Source organism: Littorina saxatilis, linkage group LG15 (assembly GCF_037325665.1).
Source record: "Littorina saxatilis isolate snail1 linkage group LG15, US_GU_Lsax_2.0, whole genome shotgun sequence".
In the NCBI taxonomy this organism is placed as follows: domain Eukaryota; kingdom Metazoa; phylum Mollusca; class Gastropoda; order Littorinimorpha; family Littorinidae; genus Littorina; species Littorina saxatilis.
This window is the reverse complement of record NC_090259.1, coordinates 18,768,136-18,794,246: the sequence shown is the minus strand read 5'-3', so window position 1 is coordinate 18,794,246 and position 26,111 is coordinate 18,768,136. Positions and strand designations below refer to the sequence as shown.

The window sequence follows — 26,111 nt, the reverse complement described above, 5'->3', positions numbered from 1 at the left end:
TGGTTACCATGATATTAATTTATTGAACTTAAACATGTAAATATTTGATTTTAAAAAAAATATGAAGAAGGATGCTCCCCGCTTAAAAAAACAAAGGTAAAAGAGAAGACAAAAAAAAAATAAAACTTTCTGTACAAATCTACATCGTCATATTTATCCACAGAATGAATGCGATCCCGGAAAATTCTTCTCAGATTTCTTCTCTCGGCATATTTCAACATCATGAAGGCCGCCATCTTGAATCACGAAGATAACACGGTGTTAGCGATTGTAGAGACGAGGGGTAGGTCCTGTAACTTTGAAGGCGTCACGTGACTTTGGCGGGTCACAACGGGCTTTCATGAATGCCGATTAGCGCGACTTACAGCTCAAACAGCGCCACCATGCGGCCAAGTGGTGCTAAAGAGGTTTCTTGAATACCAGTCCAGGACTAGTTCCTCGATGCCGATCCATTCAAGCAGATCTCGTTTAGCGGGCTATAACATTTGAGGCCGAAAGTGATTTTTGGAATTTCTGGTGTCATCATCTGAACTCCACCGTAAAACAAAAGTTTGGGAGATTGACCGAATTGATGGCACACTGAGTTTTTGGCGAGTTGAAAGAAATGTCGGCGTTTTGCCGACGCCAGACGATGTCTCTGGGGAAAAAAAAAACAATCATCCAGAGACAGTTGTTTGAAAAGGCACCTCAGAATGGAGGGTTTTTCTATGCTTCGTTCACGGGAGCGCATGCTCGCTCGGGTGTTCATGAATGCAGAACATAATTATCAGAGCTCACATTCCCGGCGCAGAAAGAAAAAAGCCAGAAAAATATTTACGATGCCGGGTATTCTCGCTGACATTTATGTGCTTTTAATGCTGCATTATGGAGCGTTAACAAATCATATGGAGTTTTTCTCACTTGATTTATGTCCAGATTTATTGCAAACCTTGAGTTGTGTTGTGTCAGATGAGACAACGTAAAAAATTGAAATCGAGAAGCACCTATACTTAAAAGAGAGAAGAATCGTATCTCATTGAGTTCAGTTCCATGATACTTTACCTCTGAATTTGTGTATCGTATGGCTAGTTTCTTTGTTTGTTTTGTGTGTGAGTGTGAGTGTGTGTGTGTGTGTGTGAGTGTGTGTGTGTGTGTGTCCCACGGTGTGTGTGTGTGTGTCCCACGGTGTGTGTGTGTTCGCGCGTGCGTACGTGCGTGCGTGCGCGCCTGTGCGTGTGTTTGTTTTTGTTGTTGTTGTTCCATGTCGAAACAGTTAGTGAAAATCTTCTGTCGCGTCGATCTTTCTTCGCCTGGATGTTATGTTGCGTCTGACTTCTGTCGTTCGATCTTACTTTATTCCATTGTATCAGCTATGTCATGTAAACCACGACAAAATGTCAAAGCCCGTAGCACCGCGTTCATCCGCCAGCGACCAGCATGTTGGCCCACGGTGTGATTACCGCTTTTGATTAAGCCTGTCCTTAACTGGGCGAACTGTCGACCACTTGAAGTATACTTCGCGAAGCCGGCCGCACGAAACTTTTGCACTGAGTTTTCGGTAAAAAGACTTCGCGAAGTCGACTTCGGGCTCAATTAAAGACCGCCGCCTTTATGTACTTGCTCCAATGTTTCCCTCTTCGCAGTCTCCACAGCAGCTTACCGTATGCCATAAATATGCCTACAGAGTCTACGTGGGAGTCGCAGCCCACACTGAGGCGCCGAAGAAGAGAGGAACAAGAAGAACAAGAAATTCCTCCGAGGTAGGAAAAACACCCCCGTCAAAGGGAAATAACCTTCTCAGTTGGTGGCAGTGACTGAGTGAGAATGGTTATTTCCCTTTGACCATTAAGATGTCCCTCTATAAGTCCTTGTATAATTTTAATCCACCAATAACTCCCTAACCGTGTGTTTGACTGGTCCCAATTTTTGTAAGGACCGTCTCAGGAATGTATAGAACCTGTTCACCAAGTTTGGTGACGATCGGTCCGTTCATTCTTGAGATCTATATGCGAACACAAACAAACAAACAAACAAACAAACACATCGACCGAAACCTATACACACCCCTATACCGGGGGTGTAAAAAGAAGAAAAAGCCTTACTTCATCCCACATTCACTTTCTACCCATAGTTCTTCCACTTATTAGGTCTCACATTAGCAACACCCCTTTCAATGCAGCATGTGCGGCATCCTGAACTCAGATCAAACTCATTCTCTCCCTGACCGGACGCTACAGTCCTACGCGGCGAATCTATCAAAACAAAAATACAGAGTTATCCCCCATTTGGTTTTCGCGAGCACTGATCTCAATTTGAGATCAGTGTTCGCGAGACGAAAATGATTGCAGATTGGCCGACTTCGACAGTGATCTCCGTGCTGTTCTTCACAGTTATGATAAAGACATCGTTCTAAGGTCAAAACAAATCGAAATTTTGGGACTGCTGCCGGAAGGAGACCGTAATATATGGTTTCATCACTGTCAACTGGTTACAGAAAAAATCGTCTGCTCCAGTTAGCGCCGAAACCAAACGGTTGATTATCACGTGACACTTTTGCCATATTTGGAGTTGTTTGCACAGTAAATACAGCCGCGAAAAATAGCTCGCTTAAAACTGTCTTACATATCAATTCCTTTGTAATTTAAAAATTACAAAACACCATGAAAAATCATTATCGACGATCGCGAATCTGCTTATATCAATAATACATTACAAAAAGCTCTAAATATGTAAAAAAAAAAATAAAAAAATAAAAAAATTTAAAAAATTGGTTTTGTTGCCAGACAAGGAAACTCAAGGCATCCTGTCAGTGAGAGAATGAGCCGAACTCATTTTGACCTGAGTTCAGGATGGCATGTGCGGGTGATCAGTTTTCGGAAGCAGTGGCTTACGGAACACGGTGAGCTATCAACAACCACCGCCCGCAGCATGTCGTCTGCTCCCAAAACCTTACCTGGCGTCTGTGTCATCGTCTGCTCGACAAAACATGACCCCATTTGGCATGCCTGAGCATCCTTGTCAAATTGCTGGAGAAATAAAATAATGATTGTTGGTTAAGGCAATGATATCCACCTGAAGGATTTCATACTTTAGAAAGTGCTGGTATCCTTTTTATCGCGGCTTGTTCGGAGTTTTTTTGTGGTGAAAGTGTCGTGTTGTCGATTTCTCAAATCCCGTAGATTATGTACGGTATTTAGTAAAAGCGATGTCTGGGAATTTTTCGAATTTTAGCTGTGGTTGTTCTAGACCTTTTTTTTTTTTTAAAGTTGATAATAAAACCATTAAAGACACACTCCTTTAGTTCGGTTCAACATTTCAGATCTGGCCAGAATTTTACATGGGATAAGACAATCCCTGTAATTGGTCACATGCAAACATATCAACACTTATAACTGTTTGCTGTGAGTTGGATTTTTTTTTAATGTCTTAATTTCTTAAAAAATTTAAATAAGCCACTATCAGACGGTGAATCATTGAACTGTTTACACGAGAAGGAGAGTGCCTTTAACTGAAAACGACACAGCCAATATTTGAAACACGAGAAGTGAAGTTGATCGCCAACGGCTGAACCATAAGCCCTGTCCAGACTTGGACGCCGTTTTACGCTCTATGCGCCGCAGGCCGTTTTGTGCGTCGCGCGGGATTTGCCGAGTGGCCACACATCGACGATTTTTTTCACAACGCGGTATCAGTGGAGCGGGTCACCTGACAAGAAGGTTCAGTTGCATTCGACTGCCGCGCCGCGAGCGGCTGACGTCATCGCTCTGGTTTGCTCTGATTGGTCAAATTTCCGTCGTTCTATGTCTGTGTCATAGAAATTAGAACACGCGCTATTCTTCTGCAAATACGCTTCGCGATCATTGCACGCTGCAGCGCGCCCAATGGGGCCGTTTTGAGCACAAGTCAAATGTGGACAGGGTCGGCCGGGAGTGTCTGGACAGGCCATAAGGCCCGGCGCTCACATATGTAAGTTCAGCAGGACAGACGACGCACTGCAGATTATCCCAGCCCGCTACACGTTGCGTGAAAGGAAAACAGGCCAAGTACTCGTCATAATCCCTATCGCAGCATCAATAATCTGCAGTGCGTCGTCTGTGCCGCTGAAACTGCGCAGTTATATTCTGCCCTTAACTGTAGTTTTCACAGGATAGCGTGTCAGGGTTTGGGTCATGTATCCACTGAGTGTCACATGACCAAGTAATCAGACACATCAGACACCTGCCGAAGCGAATGGTACACCTGTATTAGGGTGTCATGTGACGTGACACACGACTGACTGAACTCTAACAACTCATGGCACGAGGAACAAGTAAACACCCCAGCCTTAGAATGAATACACATCATCAGTCTCTCTGTTGCTAGACAAATCAGTAAGGCTAATCTGAAAGAGTGTTTCTTAGGCGGGTAAATACGAGTTGGGGGTGGGAGGGAGAACTGTAACTTGACTCACCTGAAGTCCGTATTTCGCAACCACCACCCCACCTAACTCCTTACGCCGCCCCCGTTTATAAATTCTCATCGTCCGATTTGACAGACGTCGTGTGGGTTCAGTGATTGCTTGGCGAATGTTACCCTGTTTCAGATATACGACAATATGTACAATAGCGGGGCATTTAAGAGTTTCTTGTGTTGATTACAACTGCTTCTTGCGATGGACACAATAAGAACAAACAAAACAAAACAAAAACATAATATACATGAAGAAGCAGTAACATTCTTAAAGGGGGAAAAGCTATAGTCATGCGCAGTTGGGCTACTTACTGAGAATAACAAAATAATACGACATAGAAACAGCAAACAAAACTGCGAATGAAAAATCACGAACACACGCACACACACACACACACACACACACACACACACACACACACACACACACACACACACACACACATACACACACACACACAGGAAGACAAACATCTATATATGTACCACACATCCTCGACTAATATGGCAGCAACATATCAGCAAAGTATGATATATAAAGCTGACGTCAGGCAGACAGGCAACACTTGACTCGTAGACTTGACGGCGCCGGATGCGCACACTTTGATTCCTCGAGCACCGTACTACAGTCTTTAGCACGTGAAGCAAGTCTCAACTTAGAACATTGGGGTCACTAACTACTGGGACTCAGGAAATCCCTTCAGTGTGCGCGAGGAAACTTCGCTTTTTGCTCTGAAGGATGGAAGAGGCTATCGGATTTCATGCACACCGCTTATTGTTTTTGACCATTTACATTAAAACATGAACTAGAATAGCCTAGTTTGCACCTTGTTTCAATACTTTTTTTTTTCTTTCGGGAAGTTTCCTTGAGTACAACCACGAAGTAGACGAACATTCGTTTCACTAAAATGTCAATATCGTAACATAAATTAGAAATTCTAAAAAAAAAGAAAAAGTGTTTACATAAATCGTTCTGATGGACAGTAAACATGAACTAGAATATTTGTTTAAATAATGGCAATGCCTTCAAGGAAGTTTCATTGAGCGCAAACACGAAGAAAAATCAAGTGCGTGTGAACACTTTTGACAGTTTTAAGAAGGGAGAGGGCGGAGGGAATGTTATGTCTTGCGTTCATCAAGTAATCATTTTCATGTTCATTTTCATGACTTTATTGTCCCATCGCTGGAAAATTCGGGTCGCTTCCTCCCAGTGGAAAGCTAGCAGCAACAGAGTCGCGCTACCCAGGTGTCTGTGTGTTTAGGTGTAATCGAGGTCTTTTACGTGCCACTGTGGTTACACGGGGGTAGAACATGGATACCGTCTCTGAGTCTGCACATACAGTTGACCCGTGTCCGTCCCGGACCTTAAAAAATCTTCGTAGTGGCTTTTTAAAACACACGTGAATCGAGTAAATATACAACTGAAATGTTATTTAACATTTTAAATTTGTGACCGTAACGGGTGTACTTTATGTGTACGGCCATGCTTTACTTTTGATGCCCGTTGACTCGAATATAAATACGACCAGTTTGTGTAGAGCTTTCTTCCCTATATTTTTAATATTTATTACTAAAACCGTTTTATTGTGTATATGTGTGTGCGTGCGCGCGTACAGTGTGTTTTGGTGTGTGTGTGTGTGTGTGTGTGTGTGTGTGTATGTGTGTGTGCCGTGTGTGTGTGCATGCGTGCGTGCGTGTGTGTGTGTGTGTGTGTGTGTGTGTGTGTGTGTGTGTGTGTGTGTCTCTCTCTCTCTCTCTCTCTCTCTCTCTCTCTCTCTCTCTCTCTCTCTCTCTCTCTCTCTCAGACAGGTTGTACGAAAAGGCGTATCCTTCAACCTCTATTCTTTCAAAATAAAGTTCCATTTTCGCTCTCTCTCTCTGTCTTTCATACAACACCCCTCCCCACCCCCCACCCCCCCCCCCCCCATCCCGCCCCACCACCACCACCACAAACTTCCACCACACCCTGATTGACATTCTCAAGCTTCAAGCAGAATTCATCAGATGACAAACGACCAATACCTGAAATGAATTTATTTGGTTACATCAAGTTGGCACTTTGGCTGAAGTTGCTGGCACTTAGGTATACGGAGGAGAGACAGACTGAGAAACAGAGAGAGGGAGAGAGAGAGAGGGAGAGAAAGATAGAGAGAGACAGGTAGAGAGAGAAAGAGACAGACAGAGAGAGAGAGAGAGACAGAGAGAGAGAGAGACAGAGACAGAGAGAGAGAGAGAGAGAGACAGAGAGAGAGACAGAGAGAGAGAGAGAGATCGGAGATGCATGCAAAACATCATTACTGTACATGCATGAAGGGCAAAATCACAATGGATCACAGTTGCGCTTTGAATATGCACTAAAAACATACACCTTAAAAAATAAGTCTGAACAATATACAACATTCAGTGACGTCTCTGGTGAACCTAAATCTGGTATTCATTCTATCGAAAAGTGAAACTCCCCTGACACAAGTAGCTATAAATTCTAGCCTAGTATAGTAGATACAAAATGTGCATAAGAAAAGGATATCATGAAATACGAATATTAATTACAAAGAAAATTACAAAACCATTTGTCCGTTAACATGGCGGATTGAGAATAAGCAACCAAAAGTTTAAAAGGATAACTTACCTAGGAGAATCTTCTCTTCCGTTTTGTCTCATCCAGTTTATTTTTTAAACCGTTTCGTTTCTCGGCTCACCTGTTCACTTATATTTCATTTCAGAACAAATACCTCATACATGAATAGAGGTTTAAAAATATTTTGACAAACTAAACGTTCCACAAAAACTAAACATGTCTCACGGGTACATAGTTCGCTAAGAGAAACAGGCAAGATGCAAAAATGGATTAGTAGAAGAATTGTACATAAGAATTACAAAATTAACAACATATCTAAAAGAATATTTATATTACAGTGACTGGATTCATGGTCAGCACAAGTCATCCAATGCTAAAATATTCACAGAGGGTAGGAGGAGAAAAGTTTAGGAATTATAATCAGACCTTAAAGACACATTCGGTCAACCATTTTGGCCACGTTTTTACAAGGAATAAGACAGCCACTCCACTTTAGCACGTGCCTAAAATCAACAACCTTACTGCCTTGCGCGCAGAATGGGCATTGTTTGGTGTATATGTCGTGACTGGCACTAGTGTCAAACTACGAAATTAATTCACCCAAGAATTCTCATTCAGCTAAGGAACGAGTCAGTATGTTGAATTTTGGTATTTGTCAAAGTGGAGGGATGGTATTTCCCCATGTAACAGTCTGGGCAAATCTCAGTAAGCCAAACTGTCTCCACGTGAAAGGCTACCTCTGTAAGAATGTGCATTCCTTACGTGCACTAGAATTATAACATGTATACAGAATATTTATATTACAGTGACTTGGCACACGCGTGTGTTCAAGGGAACAGACAATAATTCCCAATGTTTATGAAGAACTGTAAAACCTGTCAAAAAGCTCTTGTGATTTTCTAATAATCATCAGTTTCTCTTTCGTTTCCAGAAGTAAAACCTTAATTTTTGTTATGTTTGCTAAGATTCCCCAAATCTGGCGCGACAGTTGAAGAATTTATTTTTTGTCTTTTCGTCTAAGTTAGTACATGTAGCTGACCGGTTGTTGCTTTTATTCATGAAGACTTCCTTCTGGAGTTCTACAGAGTCTCTACTCTTAAGTGAATTTCCTTCTCAATCTAATCTCCCTTGGAAACAGTTCACAGACCCTTCTTTCCGTCTCACGAGAGAGAGTTTCTTTCTCCAACACTGCTGACGACACGAGTGACATGGAGAACTGGCAACGGAATGGGGAAAAAGTGACATCCGTTTTTACTGAGGTTGAGATCTCTACCGCATCTAAACGGCACACGGCTACTCCATCTGACATAGGTTTCGGGACGCAGCATCTCGCCTTCCCAAACGTTCACAGTTTCAGTACGCTTACATCAAGAGTTCTTCAAGGGACTCTTTTTGACGATGAAGGTCTCGCTAGAAATGAGAAGCGAACTTCTTTCCAGCAGTTTACACTACTGCCAATCTTAGACAAGTCGAAACGTTGGTGGTGTTTCAAGCGATGTTTGCTGCAGTCTGCAACTCAGGTGACTCAGTACGGCAGAACTTGCAGCTGCACAAACAGTGGCTTCAAAATCCATCCTCGGCGACCAGTAACTGTCAGGCGCTAACACGTCCTAATTCCTTCAGTTGGTGGTGGTGTTTTCGCTCGTCGGAGGGAGGATCCAGACTGGATGTTACAAGGCAGAGAAGACGACGGCCAGCGTGTATCCTTGATGACGCACAGGATGACAGTGTCTGGTCCCTCCCTCTCTGCTGACGGCATACCGCTGTATAGACGACGACACGACCACCACCACAACCACACCGAGCGCGGGTGAAAGCAGACACGGTACAACAACACACAATCAGAGGTAGACAGCTGGCAGACTGGGAAGGCGGGAGGCAACTCGGCTGGAAGGAAACGAAGACCCCCTAGGACTTTTAGATGACGATCAGCACTAGGCAGCGGGTTTCCAAAACCAGGGCGCCCCCCGACCTCACAACTTGCTGTCTCTCTTGAGACGGTGCGCCTCCGTCTTCCAGACCGGCGGGATGACACAGACGGGGCGGCCACGGCGCGGGTGCCAGACGAGCATCTGGGCACTGTTGGCGCAGGGCGGGGTGAGGGCACAGCGCGGGATGGGCACGTTGTAGTCCAGCAGGGAGGGCTGTGTGGGCACGGGGTTGCTGACAAGGCATGACCGTTGACCCAGGGGCTTGCTGGGGTCCACCTCGATCTCCAGCTGCGTTACGTATGGATGTATTGGTTAGGGTGTGATGCAGGCGTCGTTATGACGGTAACAGTCCAACCTGCCCTAACGACCACCCCTCGGTTACGACCACCTGCCCATTACAGCCACCACAAAAGGATCCCAACGAGTTTTTGTTTGTATATAATTCACAATTCCAAAGCAACCACTAGCCTTGTCCAACGACTGCTTTTGGTCGGTCCCTCGGGTGGTCGTCAAAGACAGGTTCGACTGTACAAACAAAATGCACCCACAACACACACAACACCTAACATGTCCTGTGTGAATGACTTCACCAACTTACTCAATACTCTGGTGATGCTTCTTAAAAACACCCATTGTTCAGTCTCTCGAAGGCACGACCATGTTAACCACGGCAGATCTGTCCAGGCGTTCACACGGTACAAGAGGGTCTTTACACTTGAACACATACCATAAGCCTGGCTTCGTACGGTTTAGAGTGGGAATTGCTGTTGAATCATTTCGCATGCTAATATGTCAGTTACAAGATAAATTAAAATTGTAAAAACTTCAGTTCTTAACAGAAAGCAGCCAGTTCATCGAAGTTGGGTATGTTTCCATTTTGTAATCATTCTCTTATCACATGTAAAAGGATGGGCAGATCTGTGGCGGGTACTGAGTACATGCGAAGGAAGTGCTCAGTCTCTGGTGATTGTGATGACGGATTTTCGTGGGTACAACTACAATGATTCAAAACATCACAAGCTAGTCTTTCCGATGCCGTACTTGAGTCACCAAATGAGACTTCCTTTATTTCATGGCAACTGTCTTCTGGCATGCTCGACCGTGTATGTAGACGTAAATGCAGTTACAAATGAGATATTTTACATTTGTACAGACGAGATGTTGCCCAATAAAATAAGGCTGACCTGCATTCTCCATGAGATGGTCTGCAGCACGAAGGACTTCATGGTGACCATGTTCCATGCCACCAGCCACACGTAGAAGCTCTGGTCGCGGATGATGTGCGTCAGGTTGGGCTCCAGCTGGTGCCGATTGGCTGGATTGCGCCACGTGACGTGAGGGTGGAAGTTGTCGTTCATGAACACCGTGGCTGTCTGGTACCGATCGCACGGACCCTGCAGGGAAGGAAGGGAAGGTTGTAGGTATAGTTTTAAAGGCATGCTCCTTGTGAAAACAGTTCAGCTCACCGTCTCAGATCTGGTCAGGTTTTTACATGGGATAAGACCATCTCTTCACTTGGAGACATAACAAAAATGAACATCCTGGGTGCTCTCTGCATGTGTACAGTGGGAACCTTTTGATGAATTAATTTCATAAAAGCCGTTAGTGGCTTTTTAAGAAATTAATTCATTAAAAATGTCTAACTCACCTCAGCATCTAGTCAGGTTGCTGAGTGTTGGTATGTTACCAAGCAGAGGGATGGTCTTTTCCTGTGTAAAAGCCACGGCCAGATAATGTGACGGTGAGCTGAACTTGTTTTTAACAACAAGGGTTGTGCATTTAAACGTGTTGTCCTTGTGACGAGGTTGATTTTTCTTCTCGAAAGATTTTTGGATTGGAAATCCTTTGTAAATTTTTTTTGTAACAGTGAGGTGTGGGGGGCGCAGAAATGAGGGACCACTGAAAATGAAAGCTCCTACTGCAGTGTGAAAAATAACTTTCTATGCTCTTTCACAAATGTTGTTAAAAAGAAACTGTGCATCCGCAAGCCAAACGCATCTGGCCGATCTTTGCAGAAGAAAAAGATGACATCAATAATGTAATAATAATTAATATGCTCAACTTTGATCACATTGAAAAGCTTGGACACTTAAGAATTACAGTTCAACCACAATTATCGAATAACAAATATAACAGATTGAGGACACATGTCCTAAAATGTCGCATAGTTCTTCATGAATTATCCCGTTACTGAATTGAACAGAACGAATTTCAGATTCACTTAATGATCACGCAGCCACCCCAATCCCCCAGAACACACAAACGAACACGCACACACATACACGAGTGGGCGAACGCGCGCACACACACACACACACACACACACACACACACACACACACACACACACACACACACACTCACGTCACCTTCCTTCAAACCCAGATTATTGCTTGCCATTCAAGCAAAAAACTGTTCGATATTTGCTGCCGGTTGACCGGCCGCAGTAAGGTATCCCCACTTCCCACTGTTTTCCCCGCAAGTCAGCTGCCAGATGTATTCAGTGATTATTTCATCAAGAAGGTTTCTGATATTCGTTCTGAACTTGATCAGATGAGTGCACATTCTGCTTCCTCCAGTCATGTTGATGTTCCCACTGATTGTTCTTTTCCATCATTTCAGCCAATCAGTGAAAAAGACCTTAAATCCATTATTCTGAAGTCCAAACCAACAACTTGTCCACTTGATGCCATACCCACACCACTGCTTTTTGAGAATCTTGATGTGTTGTTGCCAACTCTTACTCAAATTGTCAATGATAGCCTGTTATCTGGTGTTTTTCCATCATTGTTCAAAACTGCACTTGTCAAACCACTTCTCAAAAAACCTAGTCTTGATGTCAATATTTTGAAGAATTATCGTCCTGTATCTAATTTATCATTCTTGTCCAAAGTTTTTGAAAAGGTAGTTTTGAAGCAGCTGTTGTCGTATTTGAACACCCATGATTTGATCTCGCACTCTCAGTCCGCTTATCGCCCTTCTCGCTGTACTGAAACAGCCCTACTTAAAGTAATCAGTGACATTCTGTCTGCTCTGGATGGTGGTGATGTGTCAGTGCTTACCCTACTTGACCTTTCTGCAGCGTTCGACACGATTGACCATGTCACGCTTCTCCATAGACTTCAGACTCTGTACGGCATATCCGGTCCACCGCTAGCATGGCTTGAGTCCTATCTCATTGGCAGGACTCAGGCTGTGCTTGTCGATGGCCAGATGTCTGCTCCAGCCCCACTTTCTTTCGGCGTTCCTCAAGGTTCAGTACTCGGTCCCATCCTTTTCATCATGTACACTAAGCCCCTCTCCACACTGATTCAAAACCATTCTGTTTTAAATCAGTCTTTTGCTGATGACACCCAGCTGTATAAACCCAGTCCCCCTGCAGAGACACATTCCGCCATCCAGACCATTCAGACATGCATCACTGATGTTAAATCTTGGATGGTCGATAACAAACTCAAGCTGAATGATGATAAGACTGAAGTCTTACTGTGCAAAAAGAAGAACACTACATTTCCCTCTCCCCAACCTGTTTCTGTTCAAATAGGCAATACCGACATTCTTTTCTTACCATCAGCTAGAAACCTTGGATTCACCCTTTCATCTGACATGACCCTTAACAAACATATATCTTTAGTCTGTAGAGCAGCTTATTTTGAGCTTCGTAAGATCAGCACCATTCGCCACACACTCTCCTCTCAAACAACTAACACTCTTGTCTGTGCCTTTGTTCTTTCTAAACTTGACTACTGCAACTCTCTTCTCTCTGGTTGTCCTCTGTACCTCCTGCATAAACTACAAAAAGTCCAAAACTCGGCAGCACGCCTCATTCTCAAAGCACGAAAACGAGATCACGCAACACCACTTCTTCACACACTGCACTGGTTACCTATTCAAGCCCGCATTGACTACAAACTGTCCACCCTCTGCTTTAACTTCTTTTCTGGCTCGTCTCCTGCTTACTTCTCTGAACTCCTCACCGTCTGTTCTCCAGCAAGACAACTCCGTGCCTCTTCTGACTGTCGCATTCTTACCATTCCACACACCAAAATCAAAACATACGGACAACGCACTTTTACTTTCGGCGCACCCACACAATGGAATTCTCTCCCCTTTCACATCCGCCACTCTCAGTCACCCCAAGCATTCAAACGAGCACTTAAAACGCACCTCTTCAAGAAATACAACCCCTGATTTTGTTTTCTCAGTCCATCAGTAGGCTACATGTAGTGTATTTGTTGTTTTAGTGATAATGTATATAAACATCTAGGACTGTTTTCAGCATTGTTGATAAGGCCTAAAAAAAAAATAGGTGTGGTTACGGTAACCCGACCTACCCTATTTTTAGGGGCGGATCCTATAACTTTTTATTACATTTGTCAAAAAAAAAAAAAAAAAAAAAAAAAACCTAGTGCAAAAAACGCAATGAAAGCGAAAGCGCCCGTGTCGCACACTTATTTCCCTGTCAAGTAGGTTTAATTTGTACACATTAGAAAAAAAAGTTAAAAAAAAAAAAAAAGTGATTGCCTACCTACCTACCCTATTTTTTTTGGCTATGTTACCGTAACCACACCTATTTTTTTTTTTTTTTTTTGGCCTAACATGTTCTGTTTGATTAAGGGTATTCAGCTGGTATTTCCTTGTTTTTTACTACCTATTTTATTCATGTTTTTATTACTTAGTTAGCGGAAGAATCTTTTGTAATGTATGTGTGATGGTGTATGCTTTTAATTAAGCGTTGTTGACTATGAATGTAGATGTAAATGCTTGTATAACTGTGTTTTAATTTTAAATGTGTCAAGCGCAAAGAGCATAATTGTAAAGTTATGATGTTGCGCTATATAAATGCTCATTTATTATTATTATTATTATTATTATTATTATTATTATTATTATTATTATTATTATTATTATTATCGACGACTTCAACACCAACACGCTACACTCGACAGGCTTGCAACTGACCTTGAAGATGACGGTTTCGTTGCGTGATCCGTACCAGGGGTAGTGGCGACCATCGCAGTCACTGATCATACTCTGCTTGCCGCTTGTCAGCTCCGGGAACTCCCAGCTCGTGCTGCACGTGCATATACGTCTTAGCTCCAAACTGGGCCACGCTCACAAAGAATCACTTGTTTCTCTAAAGCCTGTTTTTGACTGGGCGAAGTGGACTAAGCGAAGTATACTTCGCGAAGCTGGCCGAACGACGCTTTAAGCACTGAGTTTTACTGCCTGCGATTTGCGTATTTATTTCTGATTAATTGTACCTTTGTTTTGAAGACACCACCATACGCCGTAGGCTTGTTATTGGGTTTTATATTTTTTAATCAGACCAAGACGGGCGAGGGATGTGTGATGTTGGTATGGTAATGTTGAGTGGCACTGGGTTTGTTTGTGTTTTCGTTTGCTTTCGTAAAATACTTACTATCCTTCCTTCCCGTAGGTGTTGTGAAATTTCATATCGGTGCATGCTTGAATCCATCCCACTTTCCACGCTTCAGGCTCACAAAATGGGGAAATTTCCACAGTTGCTGAAGCCCTGTCACAACGACGTCAACAAAATGTGTATATGGCAAATTAGAAGTGTATGCGGGTATACACTATTTGCTGATGAGAAACTAATCCCTTTTTTAAGTGTGGAAACAACTAAATCCAGCATGCAACCACTGAGCTGCACATAATATTGTCCGACAGACAGAATGGGGGTGGGGGGGGGGGCGAGGGGGTGTTGGGCGGCAAATGGGGCTGGGCCGCTATTGCGCGGGGCCGCTATTGCGCGGGGCCGCTATTGCGCGAATCTAACCCTAACCCTAAAGATTCGCGCAATAGCGGCCCCGCGCAATAGCGGCCCGCGCAATAGCGGGCAGACCCCCGGCAAATCATGACTGACAGAAAAACACAGGCAGACAAAATATGATATGTCGGGATTTGGATAGAAAAGGCCCAAAGGTATTGGGGTTTTGGAACAGAAACAAATATTTTTGCGCACAGGCAGACTGTGCAGAAACTATCAACTTAAACACACGTTTGCCCCTTAGGTTTATGGCTCTGGTGTGGCAAGGGAAGGAATGCCCGTCAGTCCAATACTAGCATAGTTAAACCTTGGTTCTTTCCCTTGCAAGCGGTCGGGTAGTATGCTTGATGAGAACCAACAGATTATGATTCAAGAGATCATCTGGTAAACCTTCCTGTCACAAACAACCATTTCTTGCACGGTAGGTTTTGCTTATTTACAGCTTTTGAAAATGATGGAAAATTGCAACACATGCTGGCGTCCATCGGGCAAAACACACACTCACACACACACGCACTATCTCTCTCTCTATCTCTCCCTAACAATCACACACACACACACACACACACACACACACACACACACGCACGCACGCACAGGCTGTCACACTCACACACACACACAAACACACACACACACACACAGACACACACACACACACAAGAGATATGTTGAATTTTTACAGGAACGAGCTCGAGCCTTTAATCAAAACACCTTTTCCCGGCGACAATGAAAGCTTCAGACAGACTGAGCAGACACTTGTGAATGATACAACCAACATATCTCTTGACTACAGGTTGTGCAAATAAAAGGGTTTGAGGTTCACGACCAAACACTACAATTTCTTGTCGTTGACAATGCTATTACATGTTTGTCAAGAGTCTTTGCAACAATGAATAAGCCTCCGGTGAATCGAGAAGGTTTGCACAATTCATCAGTGTCTGATTAACAAGTTACATAAACAAAAGTAGTCAGAACTGCTAAGAAGATAATTTCGTTCCATAATATACAGTGCAATCGGCTTATGTCAACCCAAATCCGAAATGTTTGAGGATATTTAAAGCTTCCTAGCACATGCTTTTCGAAACAGAAACTTGATGACAAAAAAGACAACAAAATATCACACTTTCCACTCTGGCATTCACCTGCAAACCGGCGTGTGATTACTCATTTCGCTTTGTTGGAATGCTGCTGGTTGTTGACACAGAAGAAAGGAAAACATAGTATACTTCTTCTTCTTGTCGTTCGCTGTTAGATCGTCAGTCCGGACTTCAGGGCAAACCTGACGTGCTGTCCTCTCACATATTATACAAAACACATTGTATCGCTGTTGAAATAAAATATCTCGGTAACAGGACTACAGAGAAAGCTGGCGGCGCCTTCCCTTGATAACATAAGCACATAAGCAGGCACCTTCCCTCGATAACATATGCAACACAAGGTTATCATTTCCACGACCGTCACAAAGTTTCACCGATTTCCAAGCAGCGTTGTGGTTTCATGCACATGCAAATAATACATCTTCAAATAATAATAACACTGCAAAAACACTGCTGCTGACGTAGCCAAGAGAGTTTTACACAGTCCTCAGAAACGGGCAAATTATAACAGTGTTGTTCCCAGACACAGAGGACAATACAGGTCAGTTGGACCTTGATTCCAAATATGTATCGGTCATAATGTCCTTGGCGCAAACAAATGTGTCAGAAGTCATCCCACATGTCACAGCTATCGGGTGTTCGACCGGCCTGGGGTCAAAACAATGCGTCAGATCAAAAGAGTAAATATATGACTCAGGCATGGGAATTGTCCGCGACAAGGAAATTACGTTTCAGCAAAAATAAAAAATTGTACGCGGCAAAAAAAAAGGTAAATTAAATTATATGTATACTATTGTCTCTCTATCTATTATTTGCTTACACGAGAACTATCAAAATATTGGTCTCAAATGCTAAAATTCGTTTTCCTTCCCCCCTGGTCCCCCCAACGGGGCTCTGCCCCTGTACCCGGACCTAGGCGGCCCCTGGACCTCGGCAGCCCCTGGACCTCGGCCTATTTTCAGAGTTTTTTTCTATTTTGGAATTCCCAAGCCTGAATTGACTAAATGACCGAAAACCGAGACCTTGGAACTACACTGCTATTAAGCCTACTTAAACGCGCTGGCAGCAATTCGCCCTTCAAGGCATTCGAAATAAAAAGTTTAGTTCAAATTTAAAACCTATGTATGAATGAATCAGGCTACAATTCCATTTGACGAGAAAGTATTAGTAAACATTGATGATACATTTTTAGATTCTGTTTGGTTTTCCTCCAATGCAGACGTTTGGGTGCTTATGGCGTTGACCGTTACAAACAAATAGAGAAAAACTTTCAGTTATCACAGAATTCGTTGCGAAGCCGCAAAGTAAACCACGCGGAAGACTTTCCAAATCAACTGGACAAAGCATGTGGACTTGAACGAAATGAAACAAAAAAATGTTTTATTACACTTTGGACAATAAAATTATCCTGCACAAACAAATGCATTAATTGACATTGACAAATTCCACAATCACTGAGTACTATAAACTGATAGGCAAATAATATGATCATAATTTTAACAACGTTGCGAAATGGAAACAAATGTCAACCGTCTTTGACACGAACATATTTGGTTAGGTTCTGCACTGAGAATGTTGGTGCAACTTCAGAAACTGCAGAACCTACGAAAAACAAAATCAACAAGAAGGGCAAAGCCCATACGACTCACATGCTTGACCTTGACCTTTACATGACCTTGACCTTCAGGGTCAAGGTCAAATAACTAAACCTAGCAATGACATCATACACTAAGAACTGCTTTACACATTTTTTCCTACCACAATACATGTGACCTTGACCCAAGGTCAAGGTCATCCAAGGTCATGCAACACAAAGCTGTTAATTCAAGACATAGGAAGTACAATGGTGCTTATTGGCTCTTTCTACCATGAGATATGGTCACTTTTAGTGGTTCACTACCTTATTTTGGTCACATTTCATAAGGGTCAAAGTGACCTTGACCTTGATCATATGTGACCAAATGTGTCTCATGATGAAAGCATAACATGTGCCCCACATAATTTTTAAGTTTGAAACAGTTATCTTCCATAGTTCAGGGTCAAGGTCACTTCAAAATATGTATACAATCCAACTTTGAAGAGCTCCTGTGACCTTGACGCAAGGTAAACCAAACTGGTATCAAAAGATGGGGCTTACTTTGCCCTATATATCATATATAGGTGAGGTATTGAATCTCCAAAACTTCAGAGAAAATGGGAAAAATGGGAAAAATAGCTTTTTTTAGACAACATTTATGGCCCCTGCGACCTTGACCTTGAAGCAAGGTCAAGATGCTATGTATGTTTTTTGGGGCCTTGTCATCATACACCATCTTGCCAAATTTGGTACTGATAGACTGAATAGTGTCCAAGAAATATCCAACGTTAAAGTTTTCCGGACGGACGTCCGGACGGACGGACGAATCGGGTGAGTACATAGACTCACTTTTGCTTCGCATGTGAGTCAAAAATGACACAAAAATCATATAGAAGAACTTGAAAACATCAAAACGAGAAATGTATGGTTACATTTGAAAAAACATACAAGTAAAATGACTATAATTTATTCTAAGGAAGAAAAGTACCTTCCATCAACACCAAAAAATGCACGTTTCTGATTATGCCGTTCAAGTTAAATCTCTCAGTCGTCCATGAACGACGACGAGCGTCTGTTCCAACATCTAGGACTAGGAGTCCCTGACGATCATGATCATGGCGCACTGGTAACGTAAACGCTGACGGGACTTGCTGCAAAGATTCGGCGTATTGCGGCCATATATTGTCATGGTATCTCGTGATGATCATTTGCGCCCGGTTCTCTGTGGGGGGGGGGGGGGGGGGGGGGGTGGGAGGGGCCATCATATCTTTCCCGGCTCAGTGTGGTATCCGAGTGCCGATGATATATCGTCTTCACCGCGGGACTCACGGGCGCTTCACTGAGTTGTCTCGCCGGTTTCTCACTATAAGTTGTTATGCGACAGCTTTCCCCTGTGCCTTATGTTCAGTAATTCCATGCAGAACGGGGTACATTATAAACTTTGGTAAAAGAATCATTTTTATCGAAGCGCGAGAGTAAATTCTGTGTTTGGAAAAAACGTCATCGGCCCCTGACAACCGGAGAGTAGATGATGTCATATCAACAACACTGTCATCGCGAGAAAATGGGCGAAAACTCTGAATTTGTATTCTAAAACGCAATAATAAGGCTGAATGCATATGTAAAGATGTCAAAAAGAAAGACAAAATGTAGAAACAGTGAAATAAACTCAATGCAGTCACGGTTCAGTGCACCACAATAAACTTTTTTCAGAAAAAAACTGAAATAACATGCCAGAACACAGCAACATTTCAAAACTGAACTAGAACAACTAGGCTGGTACCTGAAGTTTGGCGTTCTGTACTTTAACACAGCAGGAGATGTTTCATCTATCTGGGTGGGTTCGTTATCAATTTTGGCCTCGATTCTTAGAACTCTTATTAGCGGTCCATCTCTTTCACCCGGTCCAACACAGATGGTTTCACTGCTGTTGTTATTTTCTCGATTCAACTCCGATCGCCATAGCAAAGAAGATGTTCGTCCCGTTTCTTCCGTAGATGGAACGGATTGATCCATCGGGACCTTCTAAGCTGGCCGTCAGAGCCGTTTTGATGCGGCGGGTGTCAACCAGCTCTCTGTTCGTGGCCGTCAAAGTGTCGTCTGCTTGGAGAAAGGCACAGCAAAAACGGATCATCATCATTCATCGTGAGAGAAAAACAAATAAAAGTCAGACTGGGCGAAGCCGACAAGACATTTCTTGTGAAGAAATAATCTCATGTTTTCTTTTGTTACGATCATATATTTATACGACAAATGCAGATCTGAAGTATTGTTTTATTGCATTTTACAAAGTAGGACTGTTACAGAGATTATTTGTGACGTAGCCAGTCATTCGGAGTAACGTCCCTTTCTGTTTACAGCACCTAGGCTCAACAGTGAGCAACAAAGCTTAGCATTTCAGACGCCGAATATGAGGAAAAGGCCAAATGAAAACACTGGGCAAAATCCAACGGAACAAAATCAGGGTCCAACAGAAAACGCCCAGCAGATGAAACGGTCACCACTGGATTCGATCATTGCCCTGGACCAAAAATGGACGGCTGCATTGAGCGTCTGTGCGAACGAAGACTCGCCACTGGTCAAGCTGAGGCCCCTGATGAAAGCATTGGAAATCAGCTTACATGGAGTACTGTGGCTTGCGGGAACAGCTATTGCATTTTTCATGTGCCATAGAATAAACGACATAGAGTTGCTGGTCAACTTGTTTTTTCGTAAGTGTGATATGGCAGAATCGTTTGGGGGGTTCCTCAAATTAACCTTCCCCAACAAGTACTTCTTATTTCCTTAGCAAATGAACTCTGTATTTTTGTTGTTGTTGAGCCCAGTGGGAAATGAACCATGAAAGTGTAGGCTGTCTAGACCTTTAAATATGAAGATGTGCGTGTGTTTGGAGAAAAGGGGATGGGGGAGTGGACTTTTTAGGAAGGCAGATATGGGCAAAGCCTAGCTGCTGCTTTAAGAAAGAGAAGAACTGTTGAGTATTTTTTTCCTGCATTGCATGCATGTGTTGTTCTCAGGCTTTGCTCTTTTGTCATCGACACATACTTTTTGTATGTGAGGGTCTGAACCCTGGACATGCAGTTGAACGTCTGATATAGTTTTGACTTAGGTAAGTTACAGTATGTATAGTCCATGAACTGATGAAGCCTTAGTTATATATAATTTTGATCAAAACATTTTTGGGGATCAATCAATGAATCATGCAATTAAGCCAGGACATTTTGACCAGTAGATATTTTCAATCCAGGTCAAACTGAACTATTGTCCTTTGAATCTCAAAGGAACAACACTGAATTGGTCATACTTGAAATGTATTAATTCTCTATTATATTTCTTCATTTCAGCCAAATATTTATATAATATTCTAAATGTATTGGGTTTGTTTGCAGTGCTGATTCTTGATCTGATTGTGGTCGGTTCCACCAAGCTGATGTTTCGACGTGGGCGACCAACCAACAACAGAATGGACATGTTTGCCACAGTGTCTGTGGACATTTTCTCCTTCCCATCAGGCCATTCAACCAGAGCAGCAATGGTGACTTGCTTCTTGGTTGGCAAAGTTGTGAAGAAGCGTTATTCTCCGTTTGTAATTGCACTATGCGGCTGTTTGGGACTTTCTCGCATTATGCTTGGACGCCATCACATTTTGGATGTTGTGTTTGGGCTCATCATCGGTGTACTGGAGTTTGTGTGCTACCTGCCTTTCTGGGTTCCCTTTAGTGTTGTAGAGCCATGGCTTGATGACTTGCTAAGCCATTTGCATCTCTGATAGCTAGTGTTGTACAATATTTGTAACATAAATAATTGATATTTTTTCCTGAGGCAGCTGCTTCAAAGATTGTAGCTGGTACCGGTGAGTGTGAGAGTTGGTGAATATATATGTTACAGTAAGTGCAGTGTATAGGGTGATTAAGAAGCGACACAACTTTCCTTGCATTGCCATTTTCGTTGGTGAAGTCAAATTTTTCGAAATGCTATGATAAAGAAATTTCAAGATGACGGGTCAAACATCAGGTCGATTCAACTTTTCAGTCAGCTGTTAAAAATGTCGGAAGAAGAAAAATACATCGAGCAAATTGTAGTTTATGATGTTTTGAGTAGTGGCCTGAGTGTCTTATGTGTTTCTACAGAAGTGAGAAAGCTGGTGGTAGGAAATTCCTTTAAATGTTCTCTCAACCGCTACAGTAGCAACATGGGTGTATTCCTTCGCCAAGTGTCTTGCGCAACCATGAAAACGGCAAAGAAAGGAATACTGCTGACCATTGAACCTCTGAGTCTCATGTAGCATGTGCTGTCTGAATCTTGCTGTACAGTGGAAACATCCTTTTAAGACCTCCAAAAATCTGAGAAAATCATGTCTTAACTCATTGTCTCCCATGTACGGATATATCCGTACCCACACATATGGCTCTATCTGACCAGGTACGATATATCATCTCAGACTGTTAGCTTCAGTCGCTTCCTGTAACGTCGATCTAACGCCTGCATTCCAGCGTGTTGATGCACAGTTTCTACACAGTTACTACTATTCTGAGTGACCTGCTGCACCACAGCTGGTCTTGGCTAAAAAAACTTGGTCAACATAGGTGGGGGTAGAAAGTGTTAAAAGGGAGGGAGTCTTAAAATGGGGGTAAAGTTTCTCATTATTCAAGATGTCAGATTTGTAGATCGACAAACAAATTAATTATAAATTATGAGAATGGGTGTTTTTTGGTGTGTTTTTTGTTTAGTGCATGTAAAAGTGAAATTCTTCATCTGAATGTTGATGTAACATTGTTGAAAAAAAGAAAGTGTAAACTCTTGCACATCCCACACAGCTCTAGAGTCCATTGAATGCCAACTGGAAAGTTTGAACACTGAGCATATATATATATTTTCAGAGCTGATGTTAAAAGTTTTACCTGATAGTGTGTGTGTGTGTGTGCGCGTCATATTTTAGTTACCGTGTGAGCTTGCAAAAGACATGAATGCAAATACGTGCAGTGAAGTTTGGACTCATTTGCCAGATGTTAGTGTATACTGCTTTGTCTGTCTCAGGGGACTACTGTGGTCAAGATGTGTGTATTTTGATGACTTGTCTGTGCGTGTGTTTGTGTCTCTTTAAGTATAACAATTCCAAAGAGAGCATAATAGTAATTAACTCGGTATTATTGAAATCTCTTTTGTGTTTAGGCCACACACAAAAAGTTGTATGTTTCTGGTAACCTGGCTACAAAAAATTGGGTAGGTAGGGATTTTTTTTTTTTTTTTGGTCAGGGTAGAAAATAACTATACAGTGACGCAAAGAGACTGGACTTACTATACAAAGAGAAAGACAACACATTACAAAACAAATGAGACAAAAGGAATACGGGGTTATCCCCCTTGTGTCGTCTGCCGTCTGTTACGCTTTTTTTCTTTTTTTTTTAACAAATGCAATAAAAAAAAAAGTCTACGGTCGGCGGGAAAAAACTGGGTGGGGACGGGTGACCAGAAACATACAACTTTCTTTTTTTTTGCCTTATGATTGAAAGTATTCAAGGTGATGGAAGAGACTTTTTACGATCATGTCCATCCGTGTCCAGTTTGTTATTTTTATTTTGCTCCCGTTTTTCAAAGCAGCAGATACTGCACACTTTTATTTCATTACCCATATCCACTCAATCTGGGTGGGTGATTTGTCCGTTTTTCATCCAACACAAGGATGTTTTTTGTGTCGTGGTTGGTTTGGATTTGTGTGCTGATTTGCATGCTTTTTACTTTAGTCCTTTTATCCTAATTTTTTGTTTTCTCCTGTTCTCTCAATTTCAGGTACACATGTTTGTGTATTTGTCCTTGTGTGGGAGGTGTGTGTGTGTTACATATAGGTATGTGCAATGAGTATTGTGGATTTGAAGTAGTTAAAACCTGTACAAAAAAACTTTAAAAAACCCTGATATGTTCAGTCCAAATGAAAAAGACGGGTTTTTGTGCATGTGACCATTTATGTAAATATTTGAATGTTTTGTTTTAAACAAATCTCTCTCTCTCTCTAACACACACACACACACACACACACTACCAATAGCTTTACATCCATTATTTTAATGCATTCTCAAAACATGCCACTAACCATCAGGGCAAAATTTCAAAAAAATGACAACTGAATGAATTAACTGCCTTTATACTTGCAGGCTGATATAAATTCTCTTAAAGGCACACAGTAAGCCTCCCGTAAACCATCACAGATACTGTCAGGCTTTTACACACAGTACAAACACCCTTCCATTTGAACGCTCACCAAACGGGAACATCCTAGGTGCCCCTCCGTAAAGAGCGAGCAATTTTCAAAGAATTTATTTTTGTGTGGTTTATCTTGCCCATGAGCCATCGTCAACCCGTGTGATCCAGTTTCCCTTTTTCACAATGTAGTCGTCAGTTAGTAATTTGAATGCGACTCGATGTGAGCTTATCTACAATAGCACGTTATTATGTACCTCTCACTATGCACGAAACAAACGGCTGTGGTTCACAAGAACTCTAGCGATGGCTTTTGACTGTTCAGAGGAACTGGCGATGCCTCTAAACCGTCGTCTGCTACGAGAACCACGACCTTGCGTGATCCTGCTTCTGGGCTTTTCTTTTTTCAAACTTTCAAACCTTCGAATTGTACTGATCTTGTCTTGATGAAAAAATAATTCTTTTATGATTTAAGAATGTTTGTGTAACAAGCTGTCAATTTATTATTTAGATTTTAAAAGTTAGGTCAAGCGCCAAAACGCACCACGGTCCGATTGTCTCTAAGCAATCGGCGCAAAATTAATTCTTTAAAAATTGCTCGCTCTTTAGGTAGGGCACCTAGGATGTTCCCGTTTGGTGAGCGTTCAAATGGAAGGGTGTTTGTACTGTGTGTAAAAGCCTGACAGTATCTGTGATGGTTTACGGGAGGCTTACTGTGCCTTTAAAAATGGAAGGCAAAAAAAATATACTCCTTATTCACCTTATTGATAGTCCTTTGTTTGTTTCACTATTTACGAGAGTTGAAAAAAACCAATTGTTTGTTTTAAGAGTCTATGCAACCTTGATTCTGCATGCTATGTCATTCTGTTTTCAAGTACACTCCAATTATTTCATATTGACATTTCAATATTTTCCCAGCTTCACCTGATATGAAAAATCCCATAAAATACCTTAACAAAAAACTATTAAATTAGTACTGGTAGGACTGTTCCAACTTTTATTTCAATGGAAAAATGAAAAACTTCAAGTTCAAGGGACAAAATTGTAGACCACAGACACTGTTGTTTTTCCTTGAAATCGGACAAAAAGTATGCAGGACTGTTGAAATGTTTTTCAATGGAAAGAAAGTGTAAGCAAAATTCGTGAGATTGTGACGAAAGAAACGGATACAGCTTTTCTTTTAATTCAGACAAATGCCTAAAGACAAATGCCTAAGTTCACAGGTATGTCCAATTCACAGTCAAAACTAATCTAGCTTTTGTTTAATTCAGACAAACGTTTCAGAGCACAGGAATGTCTGCTTCACAGAAGGGTCGTAGCGCAGATGTTTGTCTTGATACGCCAGGACACACGGAGCACACACAGAAATGTTCACTAAAGAGGTAGACTGCAGCCTCCACCAGTGAAAATCAGCTTCATCCTCTGTAGGAACTGAACGAGGGACTGGCTCTGCAAACAAACATCATAAAATTAAGCCTTTTTTTTAATTATTAAAGTAGCACTTTCAGCAAAACTAAGTTAAGAGAGCTTGTTACAATGTTAGTAAAACGAAACTGTTGTTGAAAGTAGCATCCTCTGAGAGCTTGTTCGAAGTGTTTGCCTCTCTTCCATTTAATTTCATGTACTCTATTATCCCAATGCTGGGAAATTCGGGTCGCTTCCTCCCAGTGGAAAGCTAGCAGCAACGGGTTGCGCTCCCCCCCCCCCCCCCCCCCTACCTACTGCAGCTTTCTTAGACTTAAAAGTACAGTGGAATCCAGCTATAACGAACCTGGGTATAAAGAAATCCCTCTTTTAACAAACTGCCATTGATTTCCCGACAGACAGCCTTCTGTTTTTTACTTGTTACTTTCCGGCTACATCGAACCTTTTGAACTCATTTGCATAACGAACCCCTCTTTTAACAAACACGTTTTCATCGCCCCAGAGCCGTTTTGTCTCTAAAAGTCACAAGGCTACAACGAACTGATGTCAATAATTGTCTCCAAAGACAAAAATACACAAACACAAGTGCACATCGCGTGATGAGCGAACTCTGAACAAACAGCGGGAGGTGCACGGAACAGCCACCGCCGCTGTGTTTTCACTATTCCAATCCGTCGGTAAGACTTCAGATCCAATTTCTAGGACACATGACTGCGTACAAAAGATTGGGCATGCTTTTCTCTTTTTTGACGATTTGCCTTTTCGCTTGTGTACTCAATTCTTCATCAAAGAATGTTTATGGGAAATATCTCGCCTCCACTGTCTTTGAAGTGATCGTCTAAAGATGGCGCCCACTGCCACAGAAGCACGTGTTGCTGCCAATACCCTACGTCGCTACTTGCAGGCAAAGTGCAGCGATGTCTGTGACTTGGATATGATCTCCAAATTGGAGTGTACTGTGGAGAAGTGTGCCAGTTCTGAGCAGCGTCAGACAAACATCCTGGACTTTTTCAAAACAGCTTAGTATGTGTGTCGCGGCAGTGTCAGTGTGTGCAGTGTCTTTTTTGACGGACACGGAGATTGA

The 26,111-nt window shown here is 42.3% G+C and overlaps 3 protein-coding genes across 6 annotated transcripts in view; 1 reads left to right on the top strand and 2 right to left on the bottom strand.

Moving 5' to 3' along the window:
* Positions 1–6,447: 6,447 nt before the first annotated feature.
* Positions 6,448–19,539, bottom strand: LOC138948741 (protein FAM78B-like). The gene is made up of 5 exons (XM_070320350.1): positions 19,188–19,539; positions 14,360–14,473; positions 13,900–14,011; positions 10,122–10,331; positions 6,448–9,225 (listed from the first exon to the last, which is right to left on the bottom strand). The coding sequence occupies exons 1-5, from the start codon at positions 19,418–19,420 to the stop codon at positions 8,980–8,982; spliced, it is 915 nt and encodes a 304-aa protein (XP_070176451.1). The 5' UTR covers positions 19,421–19,539; the 3' UTR covers positions 6,448–8,979.
* A 212-nt stretch (positions 19,540–19,751) lies between these two features.
* LOC138948742 (polyisoprenoid diphosphate/phosphate phosphohydrolase PLPP6-like) lies at positions 19,752–23,341 on the top strand. The gene is made up of 2 exons (XM_070320351.1): positions 19,752–20,115; positions 20,794–23,341. Exons 1-2 carry the CDS (start codon positions 19,815–19,817, stop codon positions 21,171–21,173), a joined length of 681 nt encoding a protein of 226 aa, XP_070176452.1. The 5' UTR covers positions 19,752–19,814; the 3' UTR covers positions 21,174–23,341.
* A 106-nt stretch (positions 23,342–23,447) lies between these two features.
* Positions 23,448–26,111, bottom strand: part of LOC138948739 (nuclear pore complex protein Nup214-like) — a 78,101-nt gene continuing 75,437 nt past the window's right edge. For all 4 annotated transcript variants that reach the window (XM_070320343.1, XM_070320344.1, XM_070320347.1 and 1 more), the window contains one exon: positions 23,448–25,051. In XM_070320343.1, the coding sequence (XP_070176444.1) occupies positions 25,018–25,051 (34 nt within the window). In that variant the 3' untranslated portion in view covers positions 23,448–25,017. The remainder of the gene's footprint in view (positions 25,052–26,111) is intronic.